Consider the following 21822-nt stretch of genomic DNA (forward strand, 5'->3'; position numbering starts at 1 on the left):
ACGGCCATTCTAGCTGGGGTGAGATGAACTCTGGGTAGATTCGATTTGAAGTACCCTGGTGTTGCTGTTGCTGTTTTCTGATGCTGGGGCTTGAACCTGGGAGCATTCTATCTCTGAGCTATACTCCCAGCTCTATTTTATTTTGAAATAAGGTGTCACTAAGTGGCTAAGGCTGGCCTGGAACCTGTGATCCTCCTGTCTCAGCCTCCTCAGTACTGGAGTTGCAGGCGTGCACCGCCACATCTGCTTCTACTGTTCTCCTTGATAATCCTTTTCCCTCTGCCTGACTGGCCCAGTCAGGTGCCGACCTCTCTCACCCACTACATCTGCCCCCACCCCACCCCCGTCCTGTGCTTGAGACAACGGACCAGGGACATATTTTCTCTGGGAATTGCCTTCTAATGGGGCCAGATGTTGGCCGTGTATTCGACAGATCACAGCGCTCATCTGGTCTCAGGTCAACTTTGACCTCCGCTTTCCAGACGTTTCTTTTTAAGGGGTGTGTTCTTTCCTCAGATCTCTCGGGCTCTTTGCCCAGGGCAGTTGACACCTGCCAGCTTGGCCTGCTTCGGTATGTGAGTGACTTTGCCCATCTCTGGCCTCTGGGATTTATGGTTTGCAGGGTGCCTCATTCCCCAGGATGCCACCTGCTGTGGGCGGCACACAGTACTGAATACAAAACCCCGAATCCTGTGAACTGTACTGAGTGCTCATATCGTGCCTGGAAGGAAAACTTAAGAAATGATTGCCCATATTGTGTCTGTTAAGAAAGCACAGAGGAACCTTTTTTTTTTATTTTTAGACAATAAGGTACCTTGTGAAAGGTATGTGTTCTTTTAAACATATAAAAATCTGGCCTGGTGTGGTGGCGCACACCTGTAATTCCAGTATTTGGGCGGCTGAGACAGGAAGATCGCAGGTTCAAGGTCAGCCTCAGGAATTGAGATCCTCAGGGACTTACTGAGACCCTGTTTAAAATAAATGATAAGGCCAGGCGTGGTGGCGCATGCGCGCACACTTGTAATCCCAGCATCTGGGAGGCTGAAACAGGAGGACTGTGGTTCACGGACAGCCTCAGCTACTTAGTGAGGCCGTTTGCAACTCAGTGAGACCCTGTTTCAAAATAAAAACATATATAGCCAGGTGTGGTGGCGCATGCTTGTGATCCCAGCACTTGGGAGGCTGAGACAGGAGGATCGCACAGGTTCGAAGCCAGCCTCAGCTTAGTGAGGCTCTCAGCAACTTAGTGAGACCCTGTTTCCAAATAAAGTATAAAAATAGGTCTGGGAGTATAGGCTGAAGGTAGAAAAGCCCCTGGGTTCCACCCCCAGTACCACAAAAAAAAAAAAAAAAAAAAACCATATAAAAAATAGCGCTTGGGGTGTAACTCAGAGGTAGAATGTCCCTGGGTTCCATTCCTAGTACCGTAATAAAATAAAATTAAAATTAATAAAAAAAATAAAACTGGGCTAGTGTTGTAGCTTGGAGGTAGAATGCCTCTGGGTTCAATCCCCAGTACCAAGGGGGGGGGGGGGTCTGAAAGTTGATCTCCCGAGTCCGTGGCTCCAGTAATCATGCAGTTTGCAAAGAAGATATGTCAACTTGCAAGGAAAAGACCTTTTCATCTCTGACTAAAGAAGTGCTAAGCCAGGAACCTTGGTCTGGCTTCCTTCCTACCCAGCTCCCAGGAATGCTTTGTGAGTTAATGAGATATTGTCTGAGAAGCCCTGCAAGCTCTTAAGAGAGAGGAGTACTGTCAGCATTCTGCTTAACTCGAACACTTCTGGGAAAATGTCCGAGCTGCTTCTTCCCTCCCGAAGCCCTTCACCCAAGGGGCTCTTGGAAAAGATGGCGAGTGGTCACATCTCACCTTCTTCATGTTAAAGGAGACACAAAACCACAACATTTAAGCCCGGCCTGTGGGTCCCCCCGTTTCTGATGCACAGCCAGGACCTAAATGAGAACTCCCGGCGGGTCCCCCTCAAGGCCCCACACTCACCTGGTTCCATTGGAAAGGGCAAAGGGAGGTCATTCCTGTTGCAGGGGATAGGTTGGGGGGGGAGGTGTGTGGTGTGAAATAATCCCCCCCTACCACCAGACACACAGAGACAAACAGAAAAACTGTGGATTCTTGTCCTAAGCTAAGAATAAGTATTCATCACTTGGACAGCTGCTGCAGATTTAAAGAAGTTTATTAAAAGATAGAAATATAGAGATAGTTAAAGCCCTGTGCTGGAGCAGACACAGGGGGGCAATTCGAACGAAAATGCCCAAAGAACTCCAGTTTACTGAGTTTTTATCCTGTCTAAGTCCGAGGAAGGTCCTTTGATCTGTAGATATGCTAGCCCTATCTCTAGCCCAGTCTCTGCCATTTCCAGGAGGATTTGCCCTGGAAGGGGGGGCTGTCCTGCCTCCAAACACAGCCCTCTGCACCTCTTGTTCCATCCCCCGAGATGTGTGAAATTGTTTCTCCGGCATCTGGGATTTCTTCAGATTTCCCTTAGGCCATTTGTTTCTCTTTCAGAAATGTAAAGAAGCCTCTCAGGCTTCCTTTCCTTCCCTTTAGAAATGTAAATTACAAGTCCCTCCTTTCTGCTAGCCCTGGCCTTCTTAGTATAAAGGATATATTTTTAAAATTGGAACTCTTTTCCCAATACTTATACCTTAATACATTTCAAACCCTCTTCCCAATACCAGTACAATTCCCTAAGTCACGATGTCACCGTGAGGAGAAACGGGAAGAAGTGAAGGAGCCCGAGGGCCCTGCGTCGTGATTCCAGCAGTGACGGGTGTGTGTGTAAACTCTGGGGCCAGGCGTGGTGGGCACGCGTCATCCCCGCGCTTGGGAGGCGGCGACAGGAGGATCGCGCAGGTTGGAAGCCAGCCGCACTGGCTTAAGACACCCTGTTTCCAAATAAAAAAAGTATAAAACAGGTCTGGGAGTGTAGCCCGGAGGTAGAAGGGCTTCCAGAAACCCCAGTAACACACACAAAAAAATATCTTTTGAAATATATTTTGAAATATATTGTCATTAGTGCGTTGTAATTAAACATCATAGCAAAGTTTAGCGTGATGGAAATCCCCCCCTTCTCAGCCTCCCAAGTACTAGGACTCTGGGCCTGTGCCTCTGGGTTTCTTCACGGTTACCACTCTAACTGGAAGGAATCGGCCAAGACTCTGAAGGGAGAAAACCTTTTTCAGCTCCTCCTCTGGAAGAGGAGTAATATCTAGGATATACAAAGACCTCAGAACACTTGACACTGACACACAATCCATCAAAAGGTGGGCAATGGAGCCAAGTAGACACCTCTCAAAAGAAGAAATGCACTTCCAGTCCTGGGGAAGGCTGAGACAGGAGGATGGCAGGTCTGAGGCCAGCCTTGGCAACTTAGCAAGAACCCTGTTTCAAAATAAAAAATAAAAAGGACTGGGGTGTATATCCAAGATAGAATGCCCCTAGGTTCAAGCCTTACTCAGTACAAAAAAAAAAAAAAAAAAAGATGCAGCTGGTCAACAAAAGTGTTAAATGTTCATCATCATTAGCAGTCAAGGGAATGCAAGCCAAAACTACTCTGAGAGTGCTTGCTGCTTGGGGTGTGTGTGTGTGTGTGTGTGTGTGTGTGTGTGTGTGTGTGTGGTACTGGGGATTGAACCCAGGGACATTCTACCTCTGAGCTACACCCCCAGCCCTTTTTATATTTCATTTTGAAACAGAGTCTCACTGAGTTGATGGGGGTCTTGCTAAGTTGCAGAGGCTAGCCTCAAAACTCTGATCCTCCTGAATCTGTCTCCCAAGTACTGGGATTACAGGCGCACAGGTGTAGGGGCCACCGTGCCCAGCTTGCATTAAAAAATATACATATATATACTTTCAGCCAAAAGGTGGCGCTGCAGGCAAGTAAGTGAAGATGCCCCAAGCGCTGAGCCCAAGGCTAAGGATGCCTTCCTCTAGTCCTACCCCTGGGTCAATGTTAATGACAGATGATGGCCAGGTCCAGGCTGTGTGCACCCACATGCCCACCGGCATCTGAAACCCTCAACAGAGACCACTGAGTGCCAACTCCAAGGCTTCTAAGAATGTTACCATTGCTCTGACCACAGAGGAGGCTCAGGTGGCATTACAATACAACCCGAATCCTCACTCTTCTGAAATGAGTGCACATTACTAATAGATATCTAGTAACACACAGACACACAGACTGCTGTTACTTGGGTGGTCGTAGAACAAAACTTGCAGTGTTTTTTGTTTAGTAACTTACTTTGAATTACTACTGTATTTCACTACAAAATTGTTTCCCAAATTCTAGTTCATTTATGCAGAGCTCTTCCCAGAGTTTGGTAAGCCTTTCTAGACAAAAGGATGAGGAAACCAGAAGGCTCTTCAAAGGCTTCAGGCAGTGCCTTCAATGCCAGAACTTGAGAGGCTGAGACGAGAGGATCGCAGGATCAAGGCCAGCCCCGGCAACTACAGGAGCCACTCAGCAATTTAGTGAGGTCCTGTTGTAAAATAAAAATAAATTAGGTCTAACTTGGAGGTAGAATGCCCCCGGGGTTCAATTCTTGGTACCCAAAACAAACCCCAAACAAAAACAAACAAACAAACAAAGGTTTCAGGAGGAGCAAGTACACAGAGCAGCTAGATAACTCCCAAGATAAAATCTGCTCATGTTTTTGGCTATGAATAATGAATGGAAGTTTTCATATTTTAGTACAGGCCACCTGGATGTCTGCGGCGCCCACGGCAAGTGGCAACTTCAGCAGAGAGCCCTCCCCACACCATACGATCTCTTTCTCTGTGTGTTTGCCTCAAAAAAACCCCAAAATTCGCATGTTCCCTTCTTTTCATATGAGATCTTTATAATTCTGGTGTGTGTGTGTGTGTGTGTGTGTGTGTGTGTGTGTACATGAATACACATGTGGTGGAGCCATAGAAACAGACTACAATTCACCTGGCAGTGTTTTGCTTTGGGGTCCACTTCATGGACGAAACGTTGTCGAGCTCTCAAGGTCTGTAGTGCAGTTTAAAGCCAAGACACACGCGCGCCAGTGAGCTGGTCCCCTCGATTCTGGACCAGCCTGCACAGAATCGGCAGTGTGCTTCCTGCTCTCCGTCCACATCGTGACTCTGGGTGGGTGTGGGGGCCGCAGCTTGACTGTGCAGACCCAGCAGGAGGTGAAGTTCATGTTCTTGCCCCCGTAGGGAGCCTGGGGGTGAGGAGAATCTCTTCAGCAAAGAGGAACAAAGGTACACTTCCTGCAAAGTACTAAAAGTTGTCTAGGTCTTTACATTTGGGTCTTGAGAATCCTACAGCTATCAACCTTAAACGGAGAGCTTTAAAAGATGTAAGCACGTAGCCAGGCATGGCGGCACATGTCTATAGTTACAGGACTGGGGAGGCTGAGACAGGAGGACCGCAGGTTTCAGGCCAGTCTCAGCAACCTAGTGAGGTCCTCTTTTGGAATAAAAGATGATAAAATAAGGCTAGTGGTCTAGCTCAGAGTAGAATGCCTCTGGCTTCAATTCCCAGCATCAAATTTAAATATATATATGTATATAAGTATAAATATAAATAAATAAATATATCCATAGAATACAGAGGCATCTCTCTGTAGTCACAGGTGACTAGTTTTAGAATCACCCCCATGAATGTCATGGATACCAAAGTCTGTAGGTGCCGAGGTCCTATATATAAAATAACATGGTATTTGCACATAACCTAAGTAATCCTCCTGTATATATTATTTCTGTATTACTTATGATACAATGTAGATGCCATGTAGTTCCTATACATAGCATTAGGGAACGCTCTTCCTGTATACTTTATATTATTTCTGTATTACTTGTGATACAGTGTAAGTGGTATTCAGTTCCTATACTATACCACTTAGGGAATAGAGGCTAGAAAGCCTGTGCATGGTCAGTCTAGACCCAGTTTGGTTATTTTAGTATTTTCAATCTGGAATTGGTACAATCTGTAGACGTGGAGCTCACAGACATTTAGGGCCAACTTTATTAGCAGAAAAAAAAGGCATGTATTTAGCTTCGAATTTTATTGTCTTAAGTATAAGAGCCCCAAACTCGGTGGTCCCTAAAAAAAATTAACTTCTAAATAAATACTGTGCCCTATGATCAGCGATAATTATAAATAAAAACACAGGAATGTATATATTCAAGAACATTGAATTAGTACGTATTAAGAGAAACACTCGCCACCGCGGCTGGAAGACATCCTCTCAGGGCCTGCGGGAGGTACCACGTTCCCCGCAGGCTGGCTGGCTGGCGCCAGTAGATTTTGGCAGATTCCACTGAAGGAAGAAAATGCGGGGTTGACAACCTTTCTATTCCTTGTGGGAGGCTCTGTTCTGTAAAGTTACCATTTGGAGCAATGCACATGCCTGAGAGCTTTCAAAAGAAGCTAACTAACACAATATCCCACCGTATAATTGACAGAGGATGGACACGGCGATTAACTCTGTGTTTGCTGACAGCGCTTGGTAGAAAAACAAATGGCATCTGGGACAAAGATGGTATTTCTGAAAGATTCTTGCTGAGTGCAGCACACTAAACCAAGCTCAGAAAAGATCAAAGCTAAGCAGGTGTGATGAGCCCAAGAGGCACACGGTAGCCCAGTCTCCATAGCCCCGAAGCCAAGCGCTCAGGGAAATGTGGATTGGCCCACAAAATCATATTCTAGGAGCTGGAGCATCTTTCCTTGAGTATTGGGGCAGGCCACTCTGCTTCAGCATGCAAGTTTCAAAAATGTAGGACCAGGGCTTGTTTTCCAATAGTAACACAGAGTAGCGATGAAGAAGTCCTGACAGCAGTGTGTCCTTGTGGGTCGTGGCTGTGTACCGGGCATTTCTCCAAGCACTCAGGGAATTGCACACATCCTTAGCACTCCATACTACACCGCTTTTGTTAGTTTCATCCTTTTCCAATTGGAAGAATTGAGACACTGTGTCAATAATGACCCAAAGAAGTCCTCATTTGATAGGGTGGCTGGTGATTTATTTCTTCCCTGTACTGAGCTTGAGTTCTGTGCAGGGTAAGGCAGTGTAAGGCAGCCCTCTTTGGCTGTAACAAGTGTATGGAATACAGCGTCTTAAAAAGAGGAGGGAAGCCGGGCGTGGTGGCACACACTTGTGATCCCAGTACTTGGGAGGCTGAGACAGGAGAATTGTAGGTTTGTGGCCAGCCTCAGCTACTTTGTGAGGCCCTCTGCAACTCAATGAAACCCTCTGCAACTTAGTGAGACCCTGCTTCAAAATAAAGAATAAAAAATAAGGCTGGGGGTTTAGCTTGGAGGCAGAATGCCCCTGAGTTCCATCCCCAGTACCACAGGAAAAAAAAAAAAAAAAAAAAGGAGGAAGGGTTTCTCTACGCTCACACTTCGGAGGCTGTAGCCCATGACCCAGTGATCGGCATGTTGCCTTGAGCCACAACGTGTGACAGTGGCAGCCAGTTCACCTCGTGGCTGGGTGTGGAAAGACCTGGACTGTGGCAGGTACTAAGCAAAATAATATGCCCCCGAATCTTGCATGCCATTTATTCCCTCCCCAAAGCATTTTCTAACTCATATATTCTTTCGATTTCCGGTCAGATCTTGCACAGATTGGGGGCAAAGTTTGTGGCAAGCGGTACTCCTCAGCACTGTGACGGGAACCTTGGTGGACATGAGTCCTTCAGAACCGGGTCGTATAGACATGAGATACGCAGGTGTCCACACAGCTGTACGTGTGAAGAGTGGCCATAAGCCAGTACCACGGGGCACGGATAACCTTGCCCAGGGCAACCAGCGCGCTCTGACAGTCCAGCTCTGGAGGGCGCGTGGCTCAGTCGGACCAGACCCTGGTTTGGGGATGGCTTCAGAGTCTGCCATGTGAGTGGGGCCAGTGGTTCTCAACCCTCACTGCAGAGCTGGGAATCACCCAAGTGCCTTAGAAATAGGGAGGTGTAGGGGCCCACACCAAGACCAATTCCATCAGGGCTGCTGGGCAGGTAGAATCTGAGCTTTGGGGTTTTGAAAGCCCCCTGGTGACAGCCACACAGGCCAGGATGGAGGAGCGTGGATTAGGGGGTGTTTAGAGAACTGGCTTCCCCTTGAGGGCAGAGGCTGGAAGTCTCAGAATGGGGGACCTGGCTGTTAGAATCTCTACAAGCGGAATAGCCAACTCGGTCTACAGGGTGGCAGAGCTGGCTGAGATTCTATTTGGTAAGATTATCTGTCTGCCGGGATCTTGTGTCTGTCTCCTCCCATAGGCATCTAAGATGCTAATTTTGTGAAAATCTAGAGAGCCGTTATGAAGAGAACCCTACTAAGAACATGGAATATATCCAGAGAAAACAAGATACAATATTATTTTAAATTGAGGAGTATTTCTTCACCTCTAGTTAGAACGCAGTTATACCAGAGGGAGAATGTGTTATGAACACCAAAATTAGTGCGACTTATGCCAGGTTTCTAGGAAAGCTGTTGACCCTGACGGTCAACAATCAGCTGCTTGTTTACACTCTGTCCCTACTGTTGGGCTCACACCATAGTTTGGGGATTAGATCCAAGGCTCTTTCTGGAAGGCGGCAGCACACATACCTGGTCTAAGTTGCAGGGTATCTTCAAGAAATTTCAACCGTCCTGAGTGTTCACTTATAAAAAATGTTTTGAGTCACATTACAGACATCTCTGTAATTCCTAGAGAATCTGTAAAGCTCAAACCATGATCTTACGGTATCCCAATAAGGGACATCCATCAAAGAAGTTCATATGGGCATGTCAAGCCAGGGAACGGGGTTTGCGTCATACCAGGGGACCTCTCTGCAGACACAAGATCCTCCTCCTGGTCCTTGATTCCCCACCAGCTCCAGCAAATCTCCTCACATTCAGATAAGCTTCTTTGTGGGTGTGGTACTGGGGGCTGAACCCAGGGACACTCTATCTCTGAGCTACACCCCAGCTCTCACCACATGCTGGCCTGGAACCTGTAATCCTCCTATCTCAGCCTCCCAAGTCCTGGGATCGCAGCGGTGCACCCCTGCGCCTGGCTTGGATAATCCTGACGCCAGAGAGTCAAGCACACTGGCGCCTTCCAAATGGAACCAGATTTCTGGAGGTCTTGTCTAGAAAAGATGCTGGAGAATATTGTGTTAGGGGACACCAGCCCGTCTGAGAGAGTCAAGGGTCCTATGTTTTCTCTCAGATGTAGAAGCTGGAGAAAATAGGAAACCAGAAGGGACTTCAGACAAAGGAGAGAGGCCAGTAGAGGGGCCGGGAGGGTGGGGGGGGTAGGGCGGGGAGGGCCGGGGGAGGGAGAGCCAAGGCCCGAGGAGGGGACACTTCAAGTCCTGTTAGGAAGGTTTCTACCAACCTCAGTGGCAGGTTCGGGAGGGAGGGGGCACGGTGGGTCTCAGGGAGAGGTGCCAGTTATGTGCGCAGGATGAATGGGTCCCTTTGACTCTCACTAGAATGACTCTCACAGCACACCAATAAAAGGGTGCATATAAAAAAACAAGCAGGGGGAGCTTTGTAGAGCATTCCAAGTGTCAACATACTCCCCTCTCCAGAGCAGGCGAGAAACAAGCCGGAGGGGAGAACAAGGGTTCCCCCAAATGTACAAAAGTGGGGCGCCTCTGCACTTTGGCGCTCCTTCTGGAAAAACCCGGGACTGGCCCTGGGCCCAGCCATTGCTAAGCCCCTTGCTAGACAGGAAGACCCCAGCCTATTCGCATCTGCGGGAGCTAGTTATGTCACGCACTCATTGGATGGCGGTGCGCCCACGAGTCGGTCCAGCCTGCGCATTTTTCCTGGGGCCTTAAGAGACCCAGGTCCCCTGGGTTCCTGCAGCTCCGGGCCACACCTGGTGTACCCAAAGTAGGCTGGGCACTGCACTGCGAGCTGGCAGGCGGGATGGAGCAGAGCCACAGGTCGGTGGGTCCTGGAGCAGGACAGGGAGTCTACAAAGGACGGTGCCCCAGCAAGGTGCCTCGGGACGGTGCTCCCGGACGGTGCTCCCGGACGGTGCTCCTGGACGGTGCTCCCGGACGGTGCTCCAGGACGGTGCTCCAGGACGGTGCTCCAGGACGGTGCTCCAGGACGGTGCTCCTGGACGGTGCTCCTGGACGGTGCCTGCTGCGCGCTTCCCAGCCGCGCGGGGGCGGGCTCAGCGCGCCGGAGCCGCCTTCTGATTGGCCGGGGCTCGCGGGCGCTGAAGTTTCATTGACGGCGGGGCGGCGGGCGGGCGGGGGGCGCTGCGGCTGCCGCGCGGCCTCGCGTCTGGTCGTCTTCCGAGGAGGCGCAGGGGCCGCGATCGCGCCATCCTTTGCGAGGGGCGACTCGCAGCGCCCGCGGCCGGCACGAGCCCCGCCGGGGGATGGCCGTGCGCGCCCGGAGCCGCCCGCCCCGCGCGGGGCGCAGAGCCTGAGCCGGCGCGTGGATGGGCCGGCCGCGGGCTGCGCGGAGCGCGCTGACCGGCCGCCGGGCCATGCCCCGGGCTGCCCGCCGCGCGACGCCCTAAGCGGCGGCCTGGCGTCCGCCCCGGGCTCGAGCCTCGCCCTCCGCCGCGCTCGAGCCTCCGGACCGCCGCGATGGCCTCGGAGGTGGTGTGCGGGCTCGTCTTCCGGCTGCTGCTGCCCATCTGCCTGGCCGTAGGTGAGTCGCCCGCAGCCCGGGCTCGCCCAGCGCCCCGGGTCCTGACCACCGTCCAGCTGCGGGTCGGGGCCGCGGCGTCCAGTTCGGCCGGGCGCGGACCCCGTGAGTGGGCACCGATCTGGGCGAGCGAACGCCAGGCGGGGCGAGGGCGGCGCAGACCCCTCCGCACAGGGTCCCGAGAGCCCACTCCCTGCCCACCCCACCCACCCCACCAGGCCACCTCGCCCACCCGGAGCCCAGCGACCCCGGAGGAAGAAGCGAGCGATCCCAGTAGTTTTTAAAAGGAAGGAGGTGCTAGGCTCCCAGCAACGGTGCTGGAAAGTTTCTTTCCTTTACTCCGGTCCTGGGGCTACAAGCCCACCACGACCTGTCCAGCCCCCACCCCTCCAGATACGTAAAGGGGTAGAAAGCAGGCTCGGGGCTCCTGGGGGCCCGCGAGGGCCAGGGCAGGCCACCGGGAGCCCCAGCGATCCACACACCAGCACCTCATTCTTTGCACCGGGCTGGCCCGGTGTTGGGGGGCCGCGGGTGTGGGGTCTCGAGGCCAGGGTCGCGGGGCTTCTTTTCTTCCGCTGCCGAGAGTGGCCGCCCACAGCGCCGGGCAGCGCAGGGAAAGGCGCTTTTTACAGGCAGCAATGGGCGCCACGGGCGTCTGCCCGAGGCTGGGACCAGGGACCACACCTGAGCGAGCGGTGCAATCGAGGGAAACGGAGTCATCGAAATGGGCGCCGGCGTGCGCGGGCGAAGGGCCCTCTGTGGTCGAGTCCTAAGGCTCGGGACAAGTGAGGAGCGGAGGAGCCGCGGGACCCGAGGAGGGGCAGGAGGAGGGACCCGGGGCCGGCGGCATCCTCGGCTCTGGGTTCTGCTCAGTAATGGGGAGCAGAGCGCCCAGGACCCCGAGCCGCCGAGCGGCGCTGTCGCGCCCGCTGTGGGCCCCTGAGGAGCCGCGCACACAGGTGGTGCCCTGGCTACAGTCAGTCTCTGTATCTCAAGGGACTGGCACGTGCCTGGCGCCATCCCTATTTGCCCGAGTTCAGGAGGGGCTTTTATGGTGCTCCTCAGTGGGACGTGAGGGGCCGTCGGGGGCTCGGGTCAGAAGATGCAGCCTCCTGTGACCCCGCCCTTCCCCAGCGGCTCCCCCATCACCCTGAGACTGTGGAAGGGAGGAGTCAGCCCCGTGGTCACCTGCAGCCCACCTGGTCCGCCCTGAGGTGGGGCGGGGCAACCTCTCTCTGAGTTGGGCAGCTGTGCTTGATCTGCTCACTTGCCCAGGTTCCCTGGCAGGTGGGGTTCCTCAGATTACCCTTTGGTGGCATCCCCCTAAGTATTTGTGGGGCCCCTTGAGCTCTACCTCCTGGAGAGCGGAGCCTGCAGGTGCTGGATCCTGCAGAGGGCCAGGCGCAGGGGTGCAGAGCAGGGGTGCAGAGCAGGGATGCCCAGCAGGGATGCCCCAGGCCCGGGGGCTGGGCCCTGCCGCCCCCTTCTGGGCTTCTTCCACCCACCTGGAGCAGACTGGGGTGCAGGGCCCAGTATCTTTGGAGGAGCAGGGCTTCCAGGGAGCCAGGAGAGCCGCCCCTTCCCGCTTCCAGACTCTTTCTTTCCTGGGGAGCTGCCCCAGGACCCCACGTTCACTTGTCCCTGGAGAAGCCACCCTGCAGTGGGGGGAGAGAGTGTGCATTAGTGTGTATGCGTGCACATTTGGGTGCGTATTAGTGAGTGTAAGTGTAACAGCACTTACTGTGCGTACATGGATGCGTTTAAATATATGAGAGATGTCAGTGTGTGCTTGAGTGTTGTGTGTGAGATGCTGAGTGTGTACTGTGTGTGTGTGTGTGCCAGTGCCCCGTGTAACAGTGTAACATTCCCCATTCTGCTCCGCCCAGAGCCTCTTGTTTTCGCCACCCCGGAGGCCTGAGCCAGGGAAGCTGACCCCCTGAGCCCCTCAGGGGTCGCTGCTGCTCTGGAGACTGATGGGGAGAGAATGGCGCCACCCTAGCTGCTCTCAGCCTGGCGGAAGGCAGCAGCCTCTGCTGGAGCCGTGGCTTCTCCTCCAGGAAGCGGAGATTTTCAAGGTTACTGGAGGGGTTTCAGGACTGCCTGCTCCCAAGGTGCTACTAAATCAAGTGTTCAGGTTTCCCTAATACCCTGGGTCTGGAGAGTGCAGGGATCGAGGGCCATTAGAATCGATTTTACATCTTAGCTATCTATTTTTATATCGGGCGGGGCGGGCCTCAAAGCCGAGCCTTAGCAGAAGCGCGTACAAGTCCTCCTTTACACCGTTTCTGTAACTCGGTGTTGACATCTTCCTGCAGGGTCGGCTCAGCTCTTCACCTGGTGATGGATAATAAAATTAACCACTGTTATGTTTAATCCGCTGCTTCTGGTTTTCCCTTTTCCCTTGTGAAATTAAAGGGAGTGATATATGTGTATCTGGCCTCTTCTGTCCAGGTGCTCTGCAATTCCTGATTGTCAAGAGCAAAACAGAACCAGCGCGGGTGTGTAACTTACCATCCAAAATGAATATCCGCCGACAGATAGGCCTCCATCCGTCACCACGGGGAAACCGAAACATCTCCAGAGCTATCTGTGATGCCATGTGGCCAGCTGAGTTTTTCTTTGGCATAGCATATGAAAAATCAAAGGTCTTTCCTCTTATTACTACTCATTCTTTCATAACCAACCACACATGAACACTTTACACGCACTTTGACGTTTGTTTTCTAGCAAGACTTTTTCCACCCACCTTTGAGTGCGTGGTTGAGTGACGGTTGGAAGGTGTTGAGGCTGCCTACGTCCATCCTTGTGCTCCTGACCCGTCCATTTCTCTGGGGTTTCCTGGAGTGCTTGGGTGGCTGTGCAGAACAGCAGATGCACATTCTTTCTCTCGGGGTAGGCAGGAGGGGGGAAGCTGAGCTACTGAGGGCACACGTCAAGGTATCTGACCCTCCACCTAATCAGTCCCCTAAGTGAAGAGCCAGAGGAAAGAGACGAGCCAGTGAGGATGGCTAAGCTTCAGGAGCTGACCAACAACCCGCCAAGTGCTCCGAGAAAAATGACATTCAAAAGATACCACACACCCCAGAATAGTCTCCGAAATTTCCTCCAGAGCTCGATGAAAGCCAAAGCATAGGGTCACTTTTGAAATATGTTCTGGATGACTAACTATAACCTCTCTATGACAATATATCTCTTCTTGTAGCATATGCCATTTTGAAATCATAAACACAGTTCAAGAATTACCAATAGCCGGGTGAGGCGGGGCATGCCTGGTAATCCCAGCATTTGAGAGGCTGAGACAGGAAGACCACGGTCCGCAGACAGCCTCAGCTACTTAGTGAGGCCCTTTGTAACTCAGGGAGACCCTGTTTCAAAATAAAAATAGGGCTAGGAGTATAACTTGGAGGTAGAATGCCCCTGGTCTCCATCCCCAACACTGCAAAATAAATAAATAAAATTAAAATAACAGGGCTAGAGGTGTAGCTCAGAGGTAGAACCTCCCTCCCCCCTGGTTCAAATCACACACACACACACACACACACACACACACACACACACACACAATTACAAATGCAGCTAATTTTATCTGATCAGCGGGAATCTTTTATCTGACCAGTGTTAGTCTTATGGATTGCTATACAACTCTCAGTTACAGCTGCCAAAGAATTCATTTCAAGTAACATTTAGTTTGGGAGGTGGTGCATGCCTGTAACCCCAGGACTTGGGAGGCTGAGATAGGAGGATTGCAGCTTCCAAGCCAGCCTCAGCGATTTAGCAAGGTTTTAGGAACTTAGAGAAACTCTGTTCCCAAAATAAAAAAGTTTGGACTGTAGCTCATCAGTTCCCATAACACACACACACACACACACACACACACACACACACACGCACGCACACGCACATTTAGAGTAGCATCTAAAGTAACATTTAGTTGGCATGGTGGAACATGCCTTTAATCCCAGTACTTGGGAGGCTGAGACAGGAGAATCACAGGTTTGAGGTAAGTCTCGGCAACTTATCGAGACCTAGCAAGACCCTGTTTCAAAATAAAAACTAAGAAGGGCTGGGGGTGTAAATCAGAGGTAGAATACCCCTCAATTCAACCCCTAGTACCCGTTTCACACAACATTTAATATAGCACACTAAAGTTTCTGTCTAGTTACACCTCTCAGACATTATAGGCAGATACTATTTATCACTTGCAGAACTGAAAATAGTGGAAAGGATTAGATATTTATGGTTTAATTCTACAATAAAGTATTCTTTTTTTTTTTTATTTGGTGGTACTGGGGTTCCTGGAAGCCCTTCTACCTCTGGGCTACACTCCCAGACCTATTTTTTTTTATACTTTTTTATTTGGAAACAGGGTCTCATAAGCCAGCGCGTGCGGCTGGCTTCGAACCTGCGCGATCCTCCTGTCTCTGCCTCCCAAGCGTGAGGATTACAAGCGTGCGTCACCACGCCCGGCTCTACAATAAAGTATTCTGGAGCAGATTGGTTTGGGCTTGTGTCAGCTTGACTCGGGCGCCCGGGCTGTGATTTCAGAAGGGGGCACGGTGCTTTACGACTGCGTGCGTGCATCACGGAGCCATCAGGCAGGCCCCTCACCCCACAGTGGGCAGGACTGCGTTGCTGCTCCGCAGGTCCTGGCTCTGCATTCTTGTTCCCTCCTTTTCCTTGTCTTTCTGCCCTGTGGAGGTGTTATCTCCTCTTCTCTGGGTGGCTGTGACCAACTTGCACAGCTCACTCGCATGATGCCTGACGTGCTACGGGCACTGTCTATGAAGCCAGGGACAGGGCCGGCAGGAGGGGGCGTCTTTGTTGAAATTTACACACTAACACGTGTGACGTGGGCCTTGACCAGGCTGATGTAGCAGGTGGGACTCAGAGGAGGGCAGCCTGGTCCCTTTCAGCACCTTCTGTGAAAGATGCGGGCAGGAGGATTTTTAATTAGCACTGGTTTTTCTCACCAGTTTTACTCAACAATCTGAGTATCTGGAGTTGTAGTTTTCTAATTAAATAATATATTCTTGCTAGAACTATACGGATCAGGAGGCTGAGACCTGAGGATCACGGTTCGCTACCAGCCTCAGCTACTTAGCGAGGCCCTTCACAGCTCAGTGAGACCTTGGTTCAAAAATAAAATAGACTAAAGAATAGGGCTAGGGTGTAGCTTGGAGGTACAGTGCCCCTGGGTTTTATCCCCAGTACCAAAAAAAAATGATGCTGTTTGTTTTTGCCAGTCTAACACAACAACACTCTTGACACCATCTCCATAGTCTTATTCTGTATTATTTTATTTTTGTGGTATTTAGGTACCTCCAGGTTATACTTCCAACACTAATTTTTCCTCTATTTTTTTAATTTTTTATTGGTGCACTGTATTCATACATCATAGTGGGATACAAAAAAAACTTTTGTAGACATACATGCACACATCGCCAGTCAACCCCCACCCGATCCCCACCCCGTTCCCTCCCCATCCCTCCTTCCCATGCTTGGCTTAGTGCTTGACATCTAGTATTATAGTAATTTATCCAAAATTAAAAATGATAATCTCACATAACAGTTTCATTTGTCTGATACCAAGCTTTTGATAACTTAAAGATAACATTACAATATTTCTTTTTGCTTTCTTTCTTACCAGAGAATATTTTTTCTTTTCTTTTTTTAGGTGAAACTATCATATATTTATATATTTATTTTTCAGAAAAAAATCTATCCTAATATGGAATATGGACTCTAGATACCCAAAACCATCACCATCTATTTTTTAAACAATGTCTCACTAAGTTGCAGAGGGCCTAAAGTTGCTGAGAACCCGTGATCCTCCTGTCTTAACCTTCTAAGTGCTGGGATTGCAAGCCTGCACCACTATGCCTGATTTATTTTATTTTTTAACATGGGCTTCTTTTGTGTGTCCTGGTGCTATTAACTGTTAATTGTATGTGAAGTTACATAGCAACATGTAGACTGTTATAGGGTTTTTTTTTTTTTGTGTGTGTGTGTGTGTGTGTGGTACTGGGGGTGGAACTCAAGGGCTTTTCTACCTCCAGGCTACACTCCCAGACCTATTTTATACTTTATTTGGAAACAGGGTCTCACTGAGTTGCTGAGAGCCTCACGAAGTAGCTGAGGCTGGCTTTGAACCTGGTGATCCTCCTGTCTCAGCCTCCCAAGCGCGGGGATTACAAGTGTGCGCCACCACGCCCGGCTTTATTATAGTTTTTTTGCAGAAGTATTTTAGAGAATGTAGAACAGTCTAAGTACCCCGGGTATTTAAGAGCAGTTAAGAGCAAGATGATATATGATATAGCACTATATCATATCATCATCTACAAGATTAGACTTTGTAAGATTTGTTGATTTAGGGGGTTGTTTTGAGGATTGGACGTGAGCAAACCAAATAAATAAATGTCCCACTAGGTCGGAGCTCAAAGCAAAGCTGTGTCGGAGTATACTTAAGAAATGTCGGGCATCGGCATGAAGATTTGTTCCATTTCTCAGAGGTCCATGGAAGATGTGCAGATGAGATGGAGGAGGAGACCTGCTGGGCGTGGTGGCTCATACCTGTAATCCCAGTATTTGGGAGGCCGGGACAGGAAGATCACAGGTTCAAAGCCAGCCCCAGCAATTTAGTGAGGCCCTTAGCAACTTAGTGAAACCATTTCAAAGAAAAAATATTCAAAGGTCTGGGGGTATAGCTCAGAGATAGACCAGCTCTGGGTTCAGTCCCTAATACCAACAAACAAACAAAAAAACCCAAGGAGGAGGAGGGGATCTGAGTCATGAACTTCAGTGTGGACACAGATTATTTTAACAATCATATATATATATATATATATATATATATAGTGTGTGTGTGTGTGTGTGTGTGTGTGTGTGTGTGTGTGTGTGGTACTGGGGATGGAACCCTTCTACCTCTGGGCTTCATTCCCAGACCTGTTTTTATATTTTTTTAATTTGGAAACAGAGTCTCATAAGCCAGCAAGGCTGGCTTCAAACCTGTGCGATCCTTCTGTCACCGCCTCCCAAGCACAGGGATTATAAGCGTGCACCACCACGCCTGGCTACAATCCCATATATTTTTAATGGTCCAACAATTACATAAAGGGCATAGAATATTAAGATAATTTTTTTTTCTCATGGTGCTGGGTATTGACCCCAGGGGCTTGTACATGCCAAGCCTCCGGTCTACCACTGAGCTACACTCCCAGCCCCTAGACAAACTATCCTTTACATTTAAGAGGGACAGCATAATTTTGTATTTTTTCCATTTTCTTAGGTCATATGTACAGGCTTTGCATCACTGGGATAAAATATCTTACAAATACCAAATACAAATACCAAATCTACTTATAAGAAAGAAAGGGTTATTTTGGCCCTGGTTTGATTTTCAGATTGTGTTTGCTTGGCCTGTTGCTCTGTGTGCACAGCCATCGCACCACACTCACACCCGGGCTCCGGGATCTCAGGATCCTCTTCCAGGGCATCTGGCCAATGGCCTAACTGCCTCGTGCTGGCCCACCTCCTACAGCTCCACCTCCTAAGAGTGCCATGGGCTGGGTCCAAGCGTTTGACACGTGGGTCTTTGGGTGACAGTCAAGATCCAGACTGTAGCACTATCATAGTTAAAGTCTAAACATGTTTTGCATATCCCCCATGACATACCCACAGCTTTTTCTTCTTTCATCATACAGCATAGAAAGAAGTTTCCTGATTATTGCCTGCTGCTCTGGAATTCTGCTTTGGGGCCCCAAACTGCACAGGACTAGGATTTTATGGACGGACATATTTATTCTTTTGTATATGGATTTTCTCCAATCTTAAGTACATTTTGTAAAGAAGGAATGAATTTGGCCTGCATGATTATTCCTGCCAGTTAAATGTTTAGGCTTCCTGGTGTGATTTCCTCAGTTCTCTGAGGGGGTGAACTTTTTCAAAGCCTTCAACTGTTTTCCTGGAAAGTTACTGGTTTTGTGACCCCAACTAAGATGATTGCCCCTTCCACATTTCTTCCAGCCCTGAATCCCGCAGTCCACTTTAGGCTCGTCCTTCTCCAGCATCAGGCATCCTGTGTCCAGTAGCTGATAGGTCCTTCCCTCCCGTTGACAGGCAGCCCTTCGGCCAGTCTGAGCAGACAGTAGTGCCCTGCTTCTCAAGTCCTCTGATCCTTCCAGGTTTCTCGGGTCATGTGGCTTGGGTAAGACCAACTTTTTTTGTCTGGCATGATAGTGGAAGAAGCATGGAGAGATGTTCATCGGGACCTGCACTGCAAGCTTCCCCAGGGATGTGGGTCATTCTGTGGGGGCTGTCTTCATCCTCAGGTCCAAGAGAGCCTGGTGTCCTGTCCACATCATGTTGTCTCATGGGGGAAGCAAACGCAGAAGGGACGCTCCTTCCCCACCTGGAAGTTGCGTGAATCACCCCCATTAGCATGGATTTAATACTATTACTCACCCGTGTAACTGCAAAGGAACCTGGGAAATGGCATTTTGGGGCAGGGCAGAGTGTTCAGATATAGTCTGAAAGGTGGGCCTGTGGATTTGTGTGCTGGAGAGTGGGTGTTAGCTTCCAAGTATCAGCCTTTGCCTCCCACAGATGAAAGCCACTCAGGGTGCATGGAAGACACTGTTTCCCCCCCCGAAGAACCTTCCCCTTCACCTTCTATGGGTAGCTGGACCCAAGTTCCTGCAGGCCCCTAAAGATGAAGTTCAAATTATGGTCCGTAACAAGATATACTCCAAAAGAAATTCATGGTTTCTCCAATTTATACAGAGAAATCTGAGGAATACAGGTAGAAATGGGTAATCCAGGTACGATAGTCAGGGAACGGACATCGAGTTGGGTCAGGCCAAATTTATTGATATGGACCCATCAAGCAGGGATTTTGGAGTCAGTAGTGTTTTAGTGCAAGAGGTTACAAATGGATCAAGGGCTAGACTGTAGACCAGTGTGAGGCTCCAACCACATGAGGTCCCGGGTTCGATTTTCATCACCCCCTCCTTAGAAAGGAAGGAAGAGAGGAAGGGTTGGTTCCAACAGTTCATTTGGTCGATTGGCTGAAATGTGGACGTTAAGACCATTCGTCGGTACAGTGAGTCGATAACAAGGACACCTGGCTCGGAGGATATGGCACAGCATAGGTGACAATCATGTAAAGTCGTCCGGCAGGGCCGAGCACATGGGAAGTGCTCAGTATATAGTAGCTTATACGATTAGTCCCAGGTATTATTATTAGTTGAATAAACGTGTTGGCTAGCTTGAGGGTCTGCTTATCAAGGGCATCACAGCAGTTGCCATGAACAGACAATGAGTGTTCCATTCGACCCACAGGGAGCTTTGGACCACGCTTGTTGAAAGCTGAGGATGCTCTTGTCCTGCCCCTCCCCACAGTCAGATGCCGTGGAAAATCTGTGTACCCTTGCTCATTGTTACCTCTGGAGCACTGTGACGATGGTGATATATCTTATCCTTTAATTCTTCCCAGGCAGAAGGAACTATCCCCTCTGCAGTCGGCTGGCACTTGGTGTGCACTCAATACAGAATGTCCGCCTTGGATAGAATATCCTCCTCTCCTCTTCTCTCCTCCCCTCCCCTGTCTCGCCTCCCCTCTCTTCTCCTCTCTTCTTTCCTCTTCTCTCCTTAGTGTCTGAAAACTCAGTGACTCCGTATAATCCTTGTTGATAACGCTGTGATGAACTTACTTCCTAACATAGAGCAGCCACTTAAAAGATATTGTTTTGAACTGTAGGTTTTCCTAACTGCAAAAATCACGTCTGATCATTAAACTTTAATTATTTACAAATAGCTATAACGTAAGGTGAACTGAACACACATTTACCAATCAACTAAAACATTGACTAAATTTTTTTCTCTTGAATATCTCAGAAGCCCAAACTTAAAGGTCTAGCTTCCTATAGCTATTGGTTTCTAAGTCTAAGAAACTGAAATTCACAATAGCCTAATTTATGTTCGCTGTGCCTTTCTTAAATGACAATTTAATCAGTATGGTGATTAACACATTTTATTTGCTTTGCCGTGAATAGAGAAGGAAGCCTCACTTGACAATGTGAAGTTTGACCGGGGCATCATCCTTGAAGTGCATATTATTTTTTTAAAAATGTTTTCAGCTCTTCTGGAACCACATGAATCGATCTGTTTTCTCTTGTGGTCATATCCGCTAGGCCAGCAGATTTGGCCACAGGTGCGGAAAGGGGAAAGAATGTAGAGCCTGAAGAAAGGTTTGGATGAATTATAAGATGTGAACAAGCTGGGCGTGGTAGGCGCACTTGTAATCCCAGCATTTGGTAGGCTGAGACTGGAGAAATGCGCTTCAAGGACAGCCTCAGCCATTTAGCGAAGCTCTTCACAACTCAGTGAGACCCTGTTTCAAAAAAAAAAAAAAAAAACTAAAAAATAGGACTGGGGGTGTAGCTTGGAGGTAGAATGCCCCTGGGCTTCATCTCCACTATTGCAAAAAAAAAAAAAAGACGTGCACAGCTGCGTCCTCCACCCTCTTCCCCGTAGCTGTCCCAGCCTGTACCTGCTAGCTCCCAGCACCTGGCTTTGGCGTTGCCATAGGGACGCGGACCCCTGTTAGAGAATACAGGCTGTGAGGAGCTTGGACAGGGTCCTGGTCTGAAGGCGTCATAAGCAAGGCTGCATCCTGTTAATAATACTCCACGTGAGTTTGCCAAGTCGCAGAAACTCTCCTGAGTGCCATCATCTGCAGAAAGAGATGTTCGAGGCTGAGGACACTTCCATGATTCTCACAGCGTTCTTCCTGCTCATCCTCCTTGATTTAAATATGAAAAAGGTCTGTGTATAAACCACTACTTCGTAACTAATATACCGGGAGTTGAACATTTATACGGTTCTGTCCCCCCCTTTGTACTGGGACTTGAACTCGGGGGCATTCTACCTCTGCGCTGCACCCCAGTCTCTTCCCTTTTTATACTTCTATTGGTGTATTGCAATTATACACCGCGGTGAGACACAAACATACATGTGCATAGTCCAAGGTGCATTTCTCTCTCTACACCACCCTGCTCCCCCGCTCTGCGTCCTCCCCAGACATGTCAGGGAGACTGGAGCTGATGCTTCAACGTGTGGGCAAAACCTTATTTGAACCGTTTCCTTCCTCAGCCCCTGGTCCTCTCCGTCCACCTCCCCTTCCCCG

At 49.6% G+C, this 21822-nt stretch overlaps 1 protein-coding gene across 4 annotated transcripts in view; it reads left to right on the forward strand.

Annotated features, from left to right (window-relative positions):
- Nucleotides 1-10579: 10579 nt before the first annotated feature.
- PIEZO2 (piezo type mechanosensitive ion channel component 2) overlaps nucleotides 10580-21822 on the forward strand; it is a gene marked incomplete at both ends in the record, with an annotated part of 338656 nt that continues 327413 nt past the window's right edge. For all 4 annotated transcript variants that reach the window (XM_080714289.1, XM_080714288.1, XM_080714290.1 and 1 more), the window contains one exon: nucleotides 10580-10643. In XM_080714289.1, coding sequence (XP_080570415.1) covers nucleotides 10580-10643 — 64 coding nt within the window. The remainder of the gene's footprint in view (nucleotides 10644-21822) is intronic.

The sequence above is a fragment of the Muscardinus avellanarius genome (genome assembly GCF_963383645.1).
Source record: "Muscardinus avellanarius genome assembly, chromosome: 17".
Taxonomy (NCBI): domain Eukaryota; kingdom Metazoa; phylum Chordata; class Mammalia; order Rodentia; family Gliridae; genus Muscardinus; species Muscardinus avellanarius.